General features: G+C 38.7%; 1 protein-coding gene across 1 annotated transcript in view; it reads right to left on the bottom strand.

Annotated features, from left to right (window-relative positions):
- The window catches only part of GMPS (guanine monophosphate synthase), a 52,723-nt gene that overhangs the window by 12,316 nt on the left and 22,544 nt on the right, over positions 1–17,863 (bottom strand). Inside the window, exons 4-11 of the mRNA XM_079767172.1 lie at positions 15,959–16,056; positions 14,682–14,785; positions 10,832–11,025; positions 10,415–10,580; positions 6,710–6,861; positions 6,035–6,208; positions 4,428–4,533; positions 2,170–2,285 (exon numbers count right to left, since the gene is read on the bottom strand). Of these exons, the coding sequence (XP_079623298.1) occupies positions 2,170–2,285; positions 4,428–4,533; positions 6,035–6,208; positions 6,710–6,861; positions 10,415–10,580; positions 10,832–11,025; positions 14,682–14,785; positions 15,959–16,056 (1,110 nt within the window). The remainder of the gene's footprint in view (positions 1–2,169; positions 2,286–4,427; positions 4,534–6,034; positions 6,209–6,709; positions 6,862–10,414; positions 10,581–10,831; positions 11,026–14,681; positions 14,786–15,958; positions 16,057–17,863) is intronic.

Raw genomic sequence — 17,863 nt, 5'->3', positions numbered from 1 at the left:
TCCATTCTTTCTCAATCTGGAGCTGAAATAATTCCCCTTGTTTTCTTATAACACATATACAGTATTTTAAAACATCTTTTAAAAAAATAAACAAATGGGACTCCATCGAAATAAAAAGCTTCTGCACAGCAAAAGAAACCATCAACAAAACAATAAGAAAGCCCACTGCATAGGAGAACATATTTGCCAATGTTATCTCCAATAAGGCTTTAATCACCAGAATTTACAGGGAACTCATGCAACTTAACAAAAGGAAGATAAACAACCCAATCAAAAAATGGGCAAAGGACCTAAATAGGTATTTTTCGAAAGAGGACATATGGAAGGTCAAAACACACAGGAAAATATGCTCAAAGTCACTAATCACCTAAGAGATGCAAAATCAAAACAACAATGAGGTACCATCTCACACCTGTCAGAATGGCTATCATCAACAAATGACAAGTGCTGGCAAGGATGCGGAGAAAAAGAAACCCTCGTGCACTGCTGGTGGGAATGCAGACTGGTGCAGCCACTGTGGAAAACAGTATGGAGTTTCCTCAAAAAACTAAAAATGGAACTCCCATTTGACCTAGTAATCCCACTTCTAGGAATATATCCTAAGAAATCAGAAACACCCATCAGAAAGGATATATGCATCCCTATGTTCATAGCAGCACAATTTACAATAACTAAGATTTGGAAACAGCCTAAGTGCCCATCAGCAGACGAAAAAGGGTGGTACATCTACACAATGGAATACTACAGGCTATAAAAAAGACGAAACTTTTACCATTTGCAACAGCATGAATGGACCTGGAGAGCATTATGCTAAAAGAAATAAGCCAGTCAGAGAAAGATAAATATCACATGATCTCATTTGTGGAATATAATGAACAACATAAACTGATGAACAAAAATAGATCCAGAGACAAATACCAAACGGACCATCAAACCTCAGAGGGAAGGGATCAACCAACGGACTTGTATGCATGCATATTAGCATAACCAATGGACGTGGACCCTGGGGTGGTGGGAGCTTGTCCTCAGGGGTGAAAGTGGCCAGGGAGGGGTCGATGGGGGAAAAAGGAGACATCTATATAAAAACCTAATATGCAAATCGACCGAACGGCAGAACGACCAGTCACTACGATGCTCACTAACCACTAGGAGGCAGACACTCAACACAGGAGCTGCCCCCAGCCCTCAGGCCCCATCCAGCGGGAGTGGGGGTCGGGGCCAGCAAGCGGGTAGTGCCAGGCCAGCTAAGGCTGGTGGAAGCGGGGTCCCCTGATCAACCCGCTGGTCACCCCACAGAGAGAGGCAACCAATGGCGGCAGCTGGGGTGGGGCTGGCAAGCAGGCTGCTCCAGGCCAAGGCCAGTGCGAGCAGGGGCCCCAATCACCCTGCCACTCGCCCCACAGATCAACCGTGACCACGGGCCAGACCTAAGGACCTTAACCATGCACGAATTTCATGCACCAGGCCTCTAGTATGTAATACTTTAAACACTTAAAAAACAATGAAAAGAATAATAATAATATGAAAACTTGGGGGGAGGAGCAACAACAAAGCATAAATAAATAAATAAATAAACAAACAAACAAACAAATAAATAAAACCCCTTTTCATTTCTAGCATTTTTAAGGATTCAGGGCATCCAATCTGCTATATAACTGAAAATAGGAGTCTGCATTTTAAGTGTTTACGTAGAATATTTTCTTCATAGTCATTCCAAAAGTTAAATTACTCTGAATTTTCAAATAATGAAACCCTAATAAAACCACTGTAAATTCTGGAGTACAAGAATCCATTCAATTCCTTGTACTGATTAGTTGTGTCTGTTTAAAACTCCCATCCTATAAATTAAAAGGCTAATATGCAAATCACTTAACGGCAGAATGACTGGTAGCTATGATGCACACTGACCACCAGGGGGCAGACACTCAACGCAGGAGCTACCTCCTGGTGGTCAGTGCACTCCCACAGGGGGAACACTGCTCAGCCAGAAGCCGGGCTCATGGCTGGCAAGTGCAGCAGCGGGAGCCTCTCCCACCTCTGCGGCAGTCAGACATCCCCGGAAGACTCCCGGACTGCAAGAGGGCGCAGGCCAAACTGAGGGACCTCTCCCCGAGTGCATGATTTTCGTGCACCAGGCCACTAGAAATATATAAATCCAACGTTAGTTACCTTTTTAACACTTGCAGAGAAATCAGCTACTATTTTCAAAATGTTGTTGGTTTCAGGGAAGTCCTTACAAATGTAAGGTTCTTCAGCACATATTACTCTAATTGCCAGGCCAGGACCTAAAGTGAAAAGTAATAATTTAAAAATTATTTTGAAATGTTAATATAAAAATGTCACTACTCCCAAAATATAAAACCTTTCCAAAAATTAATATCCATGTGCCACTTCAAAGTTGTTTTTTTCAGTTTTACTGACTGGAAAATTTATTATTTTTTATATAATTGATATATCACCATTGCAAATAGTTTCTATTGTGAGGATCAAATAAGACCATATTTGTAAAATATGTAGCAAAATGCCTAGGACATACCAGCACTCAAGAAATGTGAACTATTGCTTTTTTAAATTTCATTAAACCATTTTCTCAACTTATCACCAAATGCTGAGAGCTAGAAACTGAAGTACAAAACTTGCCCAAATTCAAGAACTCATTTAAAAAAACAAGATTCTCAATCCCGACTTTAAACAAATATCACCTCTGTTTTTTTATATGACAAAATAACTATTTCATCTGAGTATTTTTTATTTGTTCATAAATTAGTTACATATGGCCTGTGCAAAGAAGTGGTTCAGCCATTCAGATAAATGAGCCACGGCATAAGGATTTCAGAGAACCAAGTTTTATTAACCCTGTCTTCCATCATGATATCATAGAAAGAATATACAAATCCCAGTTCTGACACCAATAACTGTGTGGCAATGTTATTAAAATACTAGAAGCCCGGTGCACGAAATTCGTGCATGGCGGGGGGTTGTCCCTCAGCCCAGCCTGTACCCTCTCCAATCTGGGACTCCTGGAGGGATGTCCGACTGCCCGTTTAGGCCCGATCCTGGTGGGATCGGGCCTAAACGGGCAGTGGGACATCCCTCTCACAATCCAGGACTGCTGGCTCCCAACTGCTTGCCTGCCTGCCTTCCTGATTGCCCGTAACCGCTTCTGCCTGCCAGCCTGATCACCCCCTAACCACTCCGCTGCCAGCCTGGTTGATGCTTAACTGCTCCCCTGCCAGCCTGTTTGCCCCCAACTTCCCTCCTCTGCCAGCCTGGTCACCCCTAACTGCCCTCTCCTGCAGGGTTGATCACCCCCAACTGCCCTCCCTTGCAGGCCTGGTCCCTCACAACTGCCCTCCCTTGCAGGCCGGGTGCCTCCCAACTGCCATCTCCTCCTGGCCATCTTGTGGTGGCCATCTGGTGTCCACATGGGGGCAGGATCTTTGACCACATGGGGGCAGCTATATTGTGTGTTGCAGTGATGATCAATCTGTATATTACTCTTTTATTAGATAGGATAGAGGCCTGATACAGGGGTGGGGGCCAGCTGGTTTGCCCTAAAGGGCGTCCCGGATCAGGGTGGGGTTCCTTTGGGGTGTGGGGCGGCCTGAGCGAGGGGCCTGTGGTGGTTTGCAGGCCGGCCACGCCCCCTGGCAACCCAAGCGGAGGCCTTGGTATCTGGAATTTATTTTCCTTCTACAATTGAAATTTTGTAGCCTGGAGCAGAGCCAAGCCTGCTGCTCCCTCCGGGGCGGCAGCCATTTCTGTGGCAGTTAATTCACCTTCTACAATTGAAACTTTGCGGGTGAGCCCGGCCAGGGTGTGCGGAAAACTTTGCTTCCCCTGTTGCCGGCGGCAACCCTGGCCTGCTCTCTCAAGCTCCATTCTGCCGCCATTTGTTTGAGTTTGTTTACCTTCTATAATTGAAACTTTGTAGCTTGAGTGGAGGCTTAGGCCTGCAACGGCTCTCGGAAAGCTTGGCTTGCTCTGTTACCTAGGAAACCTTGCTCTCTGTGGCTGTAGCCATCTTGGTTTGGGTTAATTTGCATAGTCACCCTGATTGGCTGGTGGGCGTGGCTTGGCTGGTGGGCGTGGCTTGTGTAGTGGAGTGATGGTTAATTTGCATATTACCATTTTATTAGAGAGGATCTCTATACCTTGGTTTTCTCATCTGATGGTAAGATGATATGTCATCATATAATTTTGGTATGGTATAGTATTTAAATATAAATACAATGGAAAATAACTCTTTAATAAAATGAAGTATATACACTAGACACTAAAAAAAATGTTTATTCCCTACACACCTTTTTCTTTCTCTCAAGTTACATTTTCCTTGTGATAACAAAATTCTTTCAAAATTGTCTGAATTGATTTTTCGTCAACATGAAGGCCTAAGAACATATCAAACAATTCAATTTTAATTTTACCTGGAAATGGATGCCTGGAAACTAACTCTTCTGGAAGTCCAAGTTCTCTGCCTAAAACTCTTACTTCATCTTTATGAAAATCTTTCAGAGGTTCTATTACTTTTCCCTATATGGGGGAAAAAAACAATTAGCACAAATTAGTAACCAAAATCACATGGAAACAAAGGGTAATAAATTATTGGCTTTCCCTATTGTCTTTTACCTCAGATTTAAAAAATCAGTTTTTAAAACTTCACTTCCTCCTGTATGCTTATAGTCATTAGATAAACATTTCAGTGACCTTATTTCTCTTTGAAACACATTTTAAATATAAACCTTTTAGATATAAATAAATCAAACCAAATCTTCCCCTATCTCTGATATAGTTTTCGTTAGAATACAAGGAAAATTAAATATATACTAGTGTTTCAAAATAAAACTCTCCAAATGATGCCATCAAGAAAGTGAAAAGATAATACAGAAGGCAAATCATGTATCTTATAAAAGACTGGTAACTAGAATATATAAAGAACAATTCAATGAAAAGATAAATAAACCCATTTACAAAGGGGCAAGTATCTGAATTGATATTTCTCCAAAGAAGATATACAAATAGCCAATAAGCACATGAAAAGGTATTTAGAAACATTAGCTATTAGGAAAATACAAATCAAAACCACAATGAGTTACCACTACACAATGAGTTACCACTACTCTCTTTATTTATGCACAAAATAAAGACAGACATAATTCACAGCCATTATGATAACTACTATTAAAACAACAGCAAATAACAAGTGCTGGCAAGGTTTTGAGAAATTAGAACTCTTGGTATTGTTGATGGGAATGTAAGATGGTGTAACCACTATGAAAACATGAAGAAAGCCTCAAAATATTAAAAATACAACTACATGATCTTGCCCAGATAGAGTGGCTCATGCACCAAGAGTTCACCAGTTTGATTCCCAGTCAGGCAGGGCACATGCCTAGGTTGCAGGCTCAATCCCCACTTGGGAGCATGCAGGAGAGCAGCTGATCGATGTTTCTCTCTCTCCCTCCCTCCCTCTCTTTTTTTCCCCCCAAAAATACCAATGAAACATATTTTTAAAAAAATGCAACTACATGATCTACCACTTCCTGGTATATATCCAAAAGAATTGAAAGCAGGGTCTACAAGAGATATGCGCAAACCCAGATTCATAGTATAATTTACAATAGCCAAAAGTGGAAGTAACCAAAATGTCCACTGACAGATAGATGGATAAACAAAATGTGTATATACATACAACAGAATATTATTCAGCCATCTTAACATGGATTAACCTTGAGGACCTATGTTAAGTGCAATAAGCTAGGCACAAAATAATTTTACCTATATAAGCTTTCTGAAGTAGTAAAATTCACTGAAACAGAAAGTAGAATGGTGGTTATCAGGAGTTGGGGAGAGGGAGAAAATAGTAGCTGTTGTTCAATAGGTATAGAGCATTTCAATTTTGCAACATGAAAAATTAAAGAAATCTGTTTCACAACAATGCAAATACACCTAATACTACTGAATTGTACACTTAAAAATGGTTAAGGGGAGAGGAAAGAGGCTTTATGGGAACGTTTCATAAGTTTTTACCTACCTCTTCTCTCAACTTCCTGATAAGCTCTGTGTCATTGTGATGGGTTTTGATGAGTTCAGCTTTGCCACTTGCAACAAGGGATGCACTTTCAATTAGATCAGGCCGTAAAGTACCTTGGGCAAGGAAAACCTCCTCAGGTTTCAGGTTCATTTCTCCAATTACTTCATTGGCAATCTATAAGCAACCAGAGTAAAAGAGCCTTTTAAAAGATGACTCTTTTAAAAAGACAGCAAAATTTTATACTTTCAGCTAAATTTCTCAAAGTCCTTGTGCAATATTGACAGGATGAAATCTATCAACTCCCAAAATAAACTCCTTTAACAACATATGTTCTTTAAAGAACATGCTTTAACATGATTCAAAAAGGTATGCAAACATTCCCCCCATTCAAAAGCTAAAAACTAGTCATTGAAATACTGAAAGTCTAACGTCAACTGAAAATACCTATTCTTAAAATAGTTACATCAAATCAATAGCAAAACATAAGAATACATGTTTTTAAAATATAAAAGTTTATACTATTGGTCTATATAGTAGTAATATACAGTAAAACTCTTATCCAAAAATAAAATAAAAATTAGTCAGCAAATTTGGTCATTTGATATAATGGCAAGAAAAAACAAATACTAAAATTCACATTAAAAACACTACACCTTGAGGATATTAAAAAGGTACCTTAACAAAAGTATCCCCAATGATTTTTCTTTTCTCCTCAGGACTTGTTGTCATATTTAACGTTTTGCTGATTCTTTTTCGTGGAGTTCTATCTTCATCTGATATTGGTAGAGTTGTTGTTCCATTGTAGAAAGAATGAGCAGCATTTATCACTGGGGAAAGGGAGCAGAAACGTGTTTTAATCTTTTTTAAAAATATTTCTAAATATCATACTAACAAATCAAACTACAGAAAGAAAACCAAGATGGGTCCTTTGATCTCCCATTAATTTGCCTACATATTCCAGAACAATCAATAAACCACGATTAATGGAGTCTAGACAGAGGTACTCATTAATTTTGTTTTGTGAATCCTGTGACATTTAATGATCTAGGCTCATGGTAGCATAAATTATGCTGGCTGTTTTTCCCCTACTCAGTGCGTCACCAGAACAACAGGCAAAAGTGACAGCAGAAAATCATGGCCCCAAGGAAATAAACAGCAATGGTTCATGTACAGTGATCAAAGTTCTCAGAACTACATAGACTAGTCTCTTGAGAAACTGATGTTTATGAACATACACTTAGTGATTCTTGACTGTCCCTTAATATTTAAGAACAAGGTATTCAAAAACCGACTAAGATCTCTATCTATATACATAAAAGCCTAAGTGACTGAATGACTGGTCGACCAATCGCTATGATGCGCACTGACCACCAGAGGGCAGACACTCAATGCAGGAGTCTCCTCCTGGTGGTCAGTGCGCTCCCACAGTGGGAGCACTGCTCAGCTGACTGACGGGTGCCAGAAGCAGGGCTCACAGATGGCAAGTGCCGCTGCAGTGGCACGAGCTTTTCCCAACTGGAACTGACTGGGCGCAAGGCCGTGGCAGGCAGGGGCAGCAGGCGGCATTGGACTGCTGGTTTCGGCCCAATCCCTGCAGGCCACGCCGAGGGACCCCACCAGTGCACGAATCTGTGCACCGGGCCTCTAGTCTATACATATAAAAGCCTAAGCGACCAAACAACAGGTCACTATGATGCACACTGACCACCAGGGGGCAGACGCTCAACGCAGGAGCTGCCCCCTGATGGTCAGTGTGCTCCCACAGTGGAAGCACCACTCAGCTGACTGCCGGGCACCAGAAGCCGGGCTCACAGCTGGCAAGCACAGCTGCAGTGGCATGAGCTTCCCCCACCTCCATGGCAGCGCCACCAAGCAGGGATGGTGGCAGGCACAGTGGGGCAGGGATGAGCAGAAGCAGCACGGCACCTGGCCTGGGCTCAGGCTCAGGCTCCTCTCTGGCCACCTTCCACTTCGCAGACTACTACATCCGAGGGGTCCCAGATTGCAAGAGGGCGCAGGCCAGGCTGAGGTAACCACCAGTGCATGAATCCATGCACTGGGCCTCTAGTTTAGTAATAAGAACAATTGGTGGGCTTCACTGTAAGATGACAAGGCAGCTTGCTTTTTCATTGGGGGACCTACAGTAAATTTGTGGGTCTTTCTCTTAAGTTCTGTACTCCAGAGAAGACACCTCTAATCTCCTGCCTATCCTCAGAAGTAGTGGTGGGGTAAGAGAGTCACTATTCAGTACAAACATTTCTACTTAATCCTACTGTTTTTAATGTAAAATCTTACTTTCACTCTCAACTATGCCTGGCATTATTAATTTGCCAAAGTCCAAAGCCTCTCCTGTTTAGCCTCTCTATAGAGAATGAACCCAGTCCTCTGATGGGGAGGGACAACAGCAGTTTGTTCCCACATTAAGGAAAAGAATCTGCTTCCCAGATATCCAACCAATCCATTTTAGGCTCACCCAGAGAACCAGGAACCACAAGGAAGCCAATGCTTCTAATTCCTGAGCCTCCACAGAAGTCTTGTTTTTTGTTGGCTTTCTCCCCTCATCCCCACACCAAGGTTTTGGAGTCCTCCATTCTACTATGTCAGTTACCAGGAACAATGCAGTTTTTGTGGGGCTAAAAATTTTTATAATTTGGAAGCCTCTTTCAAGAAATAGAATTGAGTCCTAGCTGGTTTGGCTCAGTGGATACAGCGTCAACCTGTGGACTGAAGGATCCCAGGTTCAATTCCTATCAGGGGCACATGCCCAGGTTGCAGGCTTGATCCCCAGTAGGGGGAGTGCAGGAGGCAGCTGATCAATGATTCTCATCATTGATGTTTCTCTTTCTCTCCCCCTCTCACTTCCTCTGTGAAATCAATAAAAAATAACAAACAGCCCTGACCGGTTTGGCTCAGTGGATAGAGCATCAGCCTGCGGAATGAAAAGTCCCAGGTTCGATTCCGGTCAAGGGCATGTACCTTGGTTGTGGGTACATCCCCAGTAGAGGGTGTGCAGGAGGCAGCTGATCGATGCTTCTCTCTCATCGATATTTCTAACTCTCTATCCCTCTCCCTTCCTCTTTGTAAAAAATCAATAAAATATATTTAAAAAACAAACAAACAAGAAAAAAAAAACAGGAGGGTTAATACATGAAAAAAGAAAAGAAATAGAACTGACAAATTAAGTATTTAAAAAGATCACAAGGCAATACTAGGGTGGCTAACATGAAATGAACTATATAAAACATATGTACAGGCATACCTCGCTTTGTGCTTCGCTTTATTGCTTCTCCCAGATGTTGCTTTGTTTTTTTACAAATTGAAGGCAAGACCCACCACTAGCAATAGACCTTACTCAACTTTTTCTTAGCCTAATCCCAAAATGCCCACAGCTACTCAACCACCACCCAACAGTCAAATTAGAAAAAAGAGTGTTAATTAACTGTAAGTTATTAAAATTTCTTACTTTGCAAATTTAATAAAAATATAAGACCATCTGAAGATAATACTAGGGTCCCTCCCAGGATTTTGGAAAAGGATTGACTTGTAAAGGGTCAGGAAGTTTAAACTTTATTAGCTTAGAGATAATCTGCTTTATCCATCTGCTTTCCACCTTCCAAACATTTTGTTGAAACCATTAGCCCCATATTCCCTTCTCTGTTCTTTGTCCTTGTGGCATTACACTTGTTTTATACCCATGCTGTCATTTTAGTGAAGTTTTGAAAGAAGAAATAGACCCATCTTCACATGTTTAATTACAAGTCTTCATTTTATATTCAATCTTTGGGCAATGATTTCAAATAACTCCTTAATATATATGGTTTGCATCATTAAACTACTGACATGATTTCACTATAACTATTGATTGCATCTTGTTGGTTTTTGTTTTTGTTTTCGTTTTAAGCAAAGACTTCCACAAATGTAAATGTAGTTATGGCCTAAGAAGTTGATTAGTGGCCTTTAAAAAAAAAGTGACTGTAGACTTTTCAGACTCTTCTTTATAAAAGCCTTACTGTTTGTAAAATAAACTATATGGACATACCTTTATAGGAAGGCTTGGTTATTCTCATGCATAAATAGTATTATGGATGGGAAAAGATAACTTAAAAAAGAAACAGAATGAGTAGAAGAAATGATGACAACTGGAAAATGGTAGGTTTTTTATCTATATATAACATTAGGAGTAAGCAACAGTTTTAAAATTTAAACTGGGATTCCCTCCTGAACCAGAAATAATTATAAAAATAAAAATAAATATTTCCAACCCTGAGATTACCGGGAAAACTGAACTTGGTTAAGACAATGTGCTTACTTAAACCATATGCTAGATTTGATTAAACAAGTCCTGACACGAAAATTAACTTTTCTGGGAGTCATCAATACCTTTGACCTGAATTCCAAGTTTTTTGAGGGCCTCTTCTACAGACTGGCTTTCTCGTTTTCTCATAAAGCCATTATCAATGTGTACAGCAATGATTTGATCTTGGTTCAAAGCACGATTCAGCAAAGCTGTACAAACTGTTGAGTCTACACCACCACTGAGTAAAACCTACAGGGTGAAATGTAAAAGATAAAATTGATTAAAATAAGCAAAAAGAAAATAAAAACTATCAGCTAAAATCGTTACCTAAGACATTGTTATCAAAGGAATGTATGGAACTGAAAAAGCACTCTCAAGCAGTGCAACTCACAAAGCGTATGAACCCAGTCAACACTGATGGGCTATAATGTTGAGGAAGCCAGCTCTGTGTTCTAGTATTATTACATAAATTCGTAGACTTTCAGATGTAAATTGCTTACCAAAACTTTTGATGTGCCTACTCTCTCTTTGATCTCTCGAATGCACTCCAGTTCTCTGTTCTGCACAGTGAAGGTCCCACTGCACCCAGCTATATCATAGAGGAAGTTCTTCAGTACTGCTTTCCCGTTTTCTGTAAGGCCAACTTCAGGGTGGAACTGTACTCCATATAATTTTTTAGATTCATTTGCTATACCTTTACAGAAAAAATAATCACAAATTAAAAATTTTTCATACTGAAAAGACTCCACTAGTATTCACAATAATTCCTAATAATTTCTTCCTCAATAAATGTGAAAATTGATATGAGTTAGCTGGATTTTCAGCAACAGGAAAAAATAAAAATTATATTACCATGATCTTTCTTTATAAAAGTCTTTCCTTATGCAGCAATTAGTGAACTATGTGGTAATAAAATAAGTCCTACAGAGATTATTTCATAGTAACCTCACTTCTCCACCTAGATTACTTCAATGTCTTGACTATTAAATGCAATAACTCAATTTTGGTTCTTGGACCCACATGGCTTTCATCTAGAATGTGCAGGTACCAATTTTCTCTCTGAGAAGAATCTCATATATTAGACCAGACAGAATACTTCAAGTGTACCTTTAACCACAAATATAACTTCACTAACTGGACTAATGTGCTTCTGACAATTACTGATTAACTACTGGGCAGTAGATGTTAGACTAGATATTTCACTTGTGCATGTATTACCCATTTATAGCTCTGAGATATCAAGAAACTTGTCTGAACTCACAACTATTTATGTAGTTAAAACAGGCCTGGAAGACTCCCAAACTCATACTCATTCTACTATACCAAAGTACCTCACACTTTCTTTACTTAGCTTCGAAGACACCACTTTCTCGATCCACTTAATTATTTCACTGTCTGCTCCTTCTGAATCTTTTGTTAGTTCCTCTTCATCTTATCCCTCGCCACACATGCCAGTTGCCCACTACTCAGCCTTAAATCTCTTCTCTGTACATTCTGAGTGATGTCACTCTCATGACCTTAAATTCTACCCAAATTTGTTGGTACACTCCCAAATTTGTACCTCCAGCCCAGTTCTTTCCTCTCCAGTCCAGACTCATATATACAACTGTCTACTCATACCTACATTTCAATTTTTAATAAGGCATCTTTAATTAAATATGCAAACCCAAACTTATGCAATCTTCCCCATCAGGTAAACAGAAACGCCATCCTTCTGGCTGCTGAGGCCAAAAACTTTGGGAGTTAAACTTGACCCTACCCTCATCCTCACTCCACATGCAATCCCAAAAGTAAATCCTCTCCCTTCAAAACATGTCAGAATCCAGTCTAACTTCCATTTCCAGTCTGGAATGTAAAAAGCTGGAAGATGCCACTATGTCCTAACAAGAAGTAAAAAGCTGACTACTGCCCTTGGAGAGACCGACAGTGAATACAGAGAATGACAACTTAACATAGCAGAAACCCATGGGTGCAAACTGCTGATGTGGGAAACCTGAACACAACTGATGAATTGCTAGAGGCTCAGGAAGAACAAATCTGAGAGACAAAAACTCCAGAAGGACCCAGTCATCGGGGGATCCCACAAATTTTGTGAATTTTATGTCCAGCAGGATTTGGTAAATTTTTCCTAGAAAGGGCCAGAGTAAGTATTTTTAGCCTTTGTAGGCCCTACTGTCACTGAAGCAACTAAAAACAACAATAGACAATACCTTAAGAATTGGATGCTGCTGTGTTCCAAGTAAACTTTATTTATGAACACTGACATCTGAATTTCATTTAAAATTCTCTTTAAAATATTTTTCTAACCATTTGAAAACATAAAAACCATTCTTAGCTTGCAGGTTATAAAAAAAAACAGGCAGTGAGCCCGATTTGGCAGGAGGCTGTAGTTTGCTGATTCCTTGACTACAGGACAAGGTCCAAGTCCTTTATATTAAACAAAGAGTGGTCATTAAATGGCCACTGTCCAATTAATTTTACTTCTCATCTCCCTTTCATTCTCTATTCCAGCCATTCAAGCTAGCGTGATTACCAAAATAAACCATGTTCTCACCCCAGGTCTATGCAAAAAACCTGCAAGTATCAACAACAAAAACCACTCCTGAATAATAACTGTTTAGAGCAGGACTGTAGGATACAGGTTAATACCAAAAGTTCAGTTTTCTTATACATCAGCAATGAAGAAGTAGAATTTGAAATTTAAAACACAATTAACACCCCCACAAAAATGAAATACTTAGGTATAAATCTAACAAAATATGTACAAGATCTCTATGAGAACCCAGCTACTCCCAGCCGCTTCCACCTCTGCCACACTGTTCCTTACACCATTCTCTCCTTTTCTGATTACTACCATAGATTTCTAGTGAGCCTCCCGGCTTCCACATTTGACTTTGTCTTTTCTCCTCATTATAGCCAGGACAATCCTGAAGTTAGATCACATCTCTCCTTAACCCCACCTCACTATGAGTAAAGCAAATGATTTCATAATGGCCTCAAAGGTCCTGTGTTCTGGTCCCCAGTAACCTCTCTGGCCTCAACTACTAACACTCTCCCCCATGTTTACTCCACTCCAACCAGTCTCCTTGCTGTTCCTCAAACATGGTCCCATCTCAGAAGCTTTGTACTGCTCTTTCCTTTCTCTCCAAATATCCAGAAAGGTCTGTACTTCCTTCCTTCATGTCCAATATCATCTTACAGAAATACCTTCCCTGAATATCTAATAAAACAACTCTAATCACACATGTTCTGAAACACTCCTTTCTTCACCTATTTTTTCAATGCACTTAATAAACACTGACAACCGATACAGTCTGTATAGTCTGTCCCTCCCCTACACTAGAAAGTAAACAAATATTTTATCCATTGTGTTCATTACTGTATCTTGGCACCTAGAACTGTGATGGTACATAGCAGATACTAAAATATTTGTTGAATGAATAAAAATACATAAGCCACCTACCACTGCTGATCTTTTACATGAAATAAAAACATGTCACTATGAAAACCATTCTTATGCTAATATATTATCCTGATAAGTAACTGAGGGCAGTTTACTCAATTCATTTTAGCCATGACAAATCTTTTTTTCAACTTATTATTTAGATATGGCATTTCAAACAAAAAAGAACTTTATTAATTAACCCACTTTTTTCTTTTTTTCCAGAATTACTTGTAATTTATTTACATTACAGTTATCTAGTAAGCAAGTGATTACAAACAGCCAGAAAAGCAAGTCCTCTTCTTCAAAAAAAAAAAAAAAAAACAGAACAAAAAATGGTTTCAGAGTATGGGTTGACAAGCTTTCTACAGAGAGCTAGATAGTAAAAATGTTAGGAATACACATGTACAGTCTCTTTCTTTTATTATAACCCTTTAATAATGTAAAAATCATTCTTGGTTCCACATACAAAAACAGGACTACTTGCTGGATTTGACTCAGAGGTCAGTTTGCCAACCCTGGTTCAGAGAAATTCTGTTTTGCAGCCATTCAAGATACATGCCTATGCATACCTAAGAAAGGCATTTAAAAAGGCAATTATAAATATAGCACCCTAGAAAGAATGGCAGTTCTCAAATTTTTCCCGAGCTATAAAAAGTATAGCTGCTGTTTTATATCTGAAAAACTTGTTAGGATAAACATTTCTAAAAGTATTTTAGAGCAAACCAGTGACTTTTAGATAAACCTTCTAATACTAAATTCCCTTCACAAATTAATGAATGATTAATCCTATGACATTTAAGTTATCTTTTAAAAATAAGAAAAATCACAAACAGTATCTCATAAGAAACATATTTTAGATTACTCAGATAAATTTTTTAAAATCTGCAAAATTTTAGAATTTTCACCTGCCACGATGTTCCCAGAACGTGCCACAACCTTGAATCCATCAGCTACTTTATCTACACTATCTCCATGAGTAAGCAAAACAATTTCTTCCTTCTGAAGGCCCCTAAACACACAAAAAGTAAAATATAACACATACAGATGTAAATTAAAGACATGATTAATGGGTTCCTTTACTTTTTTATCCAGCTTTATTGAGATATAATTAACTTAAACATTGTGCAAGTTTAAGGTGCACAACATAATTATATATACAGTGAAATAATTACAGTAAGGTTAGTTAACACATCCATAGTTACCATTTTTTGTGTGTGTGTGGTTGAGAACATTTAAGATCTACTCTCTTAGCAACTTTCACTTATACAATACAGTGTTTCAACTGTAGTCACATTCATCTTATTGGAAGTTTTTTCTTTTACTTTAGAAATTCTAGTTTGATCAGGAAAATAAAAATAAGCATGTAACAGTGCAACACTGCTGGAATTTAAATTTTTTTATCCATTATTTTAAAAAGCCAATAAAAGAATATTAAATATAGCTCAAAAAATGGGCTTAATCCCAAACATAGAAAAAAACAAGAAAAGAAAGCAAGTGACTAACACTTAAATTTTCTGGTCTTTCTGAAAACTCAGCAAATTTATTTATTTACTTTTTTTAGTAAAGCAGAGATAAGTAATTCTAGGAAGCTAGTGAACAGCTCATTCACCAATTTTAAAGTTATACACCTAATATACTATCATGTAGCAATAAAATCAGTTAATAAATTCACTGTATTCAAAAGACAGCATACCAGGTACAGTTATGCTCAATGTAAAGTTCAGAGGGAAACAAAGCACATATTAAGAAATGAGTCCAACAAATAGGTGGATTGCTAAGTAACAACAGGAATGTGGTATGGGAAGGTATATAAATGCATTTGGTAGATGCAGGACAGTTTACAACGGTATCCATCTGCCACATCTGGCATACATGTTTAGAATCACACTCTACATCAAAGAGTGAAAAGGGAAAACTACAAATGTTGGAATCACAATATGCAATCCCAAATAGGTGTCCAAGACTGCAGAGGTGCTTTTAAATTAAATCATAAGTGCTTTCCTTATTCCTAGTGAACATCACCACCTCCTCTGCTGTTTTGCCACCCAACTAGAAAATAAATACTATTGACAATTATACCTTTGGCCAATACTGAATTACAGTCTCTAATTTTGAAGCATAACAATCACAACTTTAAATTAATCTACTACTATTCTCATTCATCTAAAAATATCTGTAATACCTGAATAATGAGCATGTGTTATCCATGGTAATACTGAAGACTCCATCTTCTCTAACATTTTTTTTGTGCACAGTACCTCCAAATACTTTATTCATCATCTGTTCAAAGATAAAATAAATTAATGTTAATATAAATCAAAAGAAAATTAGCTATTTTCTTAATTACCCTAATTTCATAATTATATTCCTTGTTTTCAGGATATATTATGTCTATGACCAAAAAATAAAAGAAGTTTGATAAATGTAGATACCTTGGCATTATTATATAATTATACAGTTAATTAAGAGACACAGTTATAAAACAAAACTAGATTAAAAATCTGACCTGAGGTTAATTTCCATTAAACACCGGCAGATTTTCCATTTAGTGTACTTTAATTAATTCATCTATTAAAAGTAAGTTTCTCTAATACTTTTATCTGAGTTCAATTTAAAAAGTAATATGAGCTTCTTAGGAAAGGCTATAGTAAACAACATAAGATTTGTGGTATTAAAATTAGATATGTATAAATTCCTCCAACCTGTTTAATCTGTGGCCCCAAAGGAACAGTCTGAAAGCTGGAAGAAGACTGTGCTATGGAGATGGGATAAGCAAAACAATCTGGTCTTTTAATTAAACTCATTTGTTCAAACCCCATATACCTACAGACTTTTATTTCAAACTAGAGGCCCGGTGCATGAATTCGGCCTGGCATGCGGGATTGGGCCAAAACTGGCTCTCCAACATCCCCCTAAGGGTCCCGAATTGCGAGGATGCAGGCCAGGCCAAGAGACCCCACCGGTGCATGATCAGGGCCGGGGAGGGATGCGGGAGGTTGTCCAGCAGGAGAGGGATCGTGGGAGGGCTCCAGAGAGTGTCCGGCCCATCTCGCTCAGTCCTGATCGGCCGGACCCCAGCAGCAAGCTAATTTACCAGTTGGAGCATCTGCCCCCTGGTGGTCAGTGCACATCATAGTGAACAGTTGAGCAGCCTTAGCATGTCATTAGCATATTACACTTTGGTTGAACGGCCGACTGGTGGACCGGACACTTAGCATATTAGGCTTTTATTATATAGGAGGAGGATGGTCTCTTCATCCTGTCCTTCCTTGTGTCAATCAATCTTATTTACATTTACAAATGCCCAAACTCCCAAAAACAAATAAATACAAACACTATTTTTACAAACATTAAATTTGCCTTGATATCATCATTACAATTCATATTGATATGTTTGCTCCATAACAGGTGTCATAAGATATCTGCCATAACAATGCCAGTTGACCTAGACTCCATCAGAAAAGCAAGCAAATGCTACCTAAATGTTCATTCTTATAGTGCAGTGGCATATTCTTCAAAACCATCACCAAATGCTACCCTCTATATTCTCCTCTTAGGCATTCACAATAAGCCTTCCTACAATGAAAGTTTGGGCTAAGCCTATCAAAAAAGAAACTTGCTAAACCTTGTTTAACCCTTTGTATGTCATAGGCGTCTATAGATGCAAACTGGTTTCTGTTTTGGATGCATGGAAGTTAACTGGTTAAACCCAATACAGGTATAACTCATTTTTATTGCGCTCACCACTTTATTGCTCTTCACAGATGTTGCCTTTTTTTTTTTTTTTTAACAAATTGAAGGCAAGACCTTCCACCAGCAAAAAAATTACAACTCACTTTATTGCGGTGGCTAGAGGCTGTAGTTTGCTGACTCCTTGAATTATAGGACAAAGTGTAAGTCCCTTATATTGAACAAAGACTTGTCATTAAATGGCCACTGTCTAATTTCACCTCTTATCTTACCCTTCATTCTTTACTTCAGCCATTCAAGGTGTGTAATTACCAAACAGGACATGTTTTCACGTTTTCAGGTCTCTTCATAGTACCAAGGGACTAACAAAGTATGTGGCCCAGAGCAGTCATTCAAA

The sequence above is a fragment of the Cnephaeus nilssonii genome (genome assembly GCF_951640355.1).
Source record: "Cnephaeus nilssonii genome assembly, chromosome: 3".
Taxonomy (NCBI): Eukaryota; Metazoa; Chordata; class Mammalia; order Chiroptera; family Vespertilionidae; genus Cnephaeus; species Cnephaeus nilssonii.
This window is presented reverse-complemented; position numbering and strand designations above follow the sequence as displayed.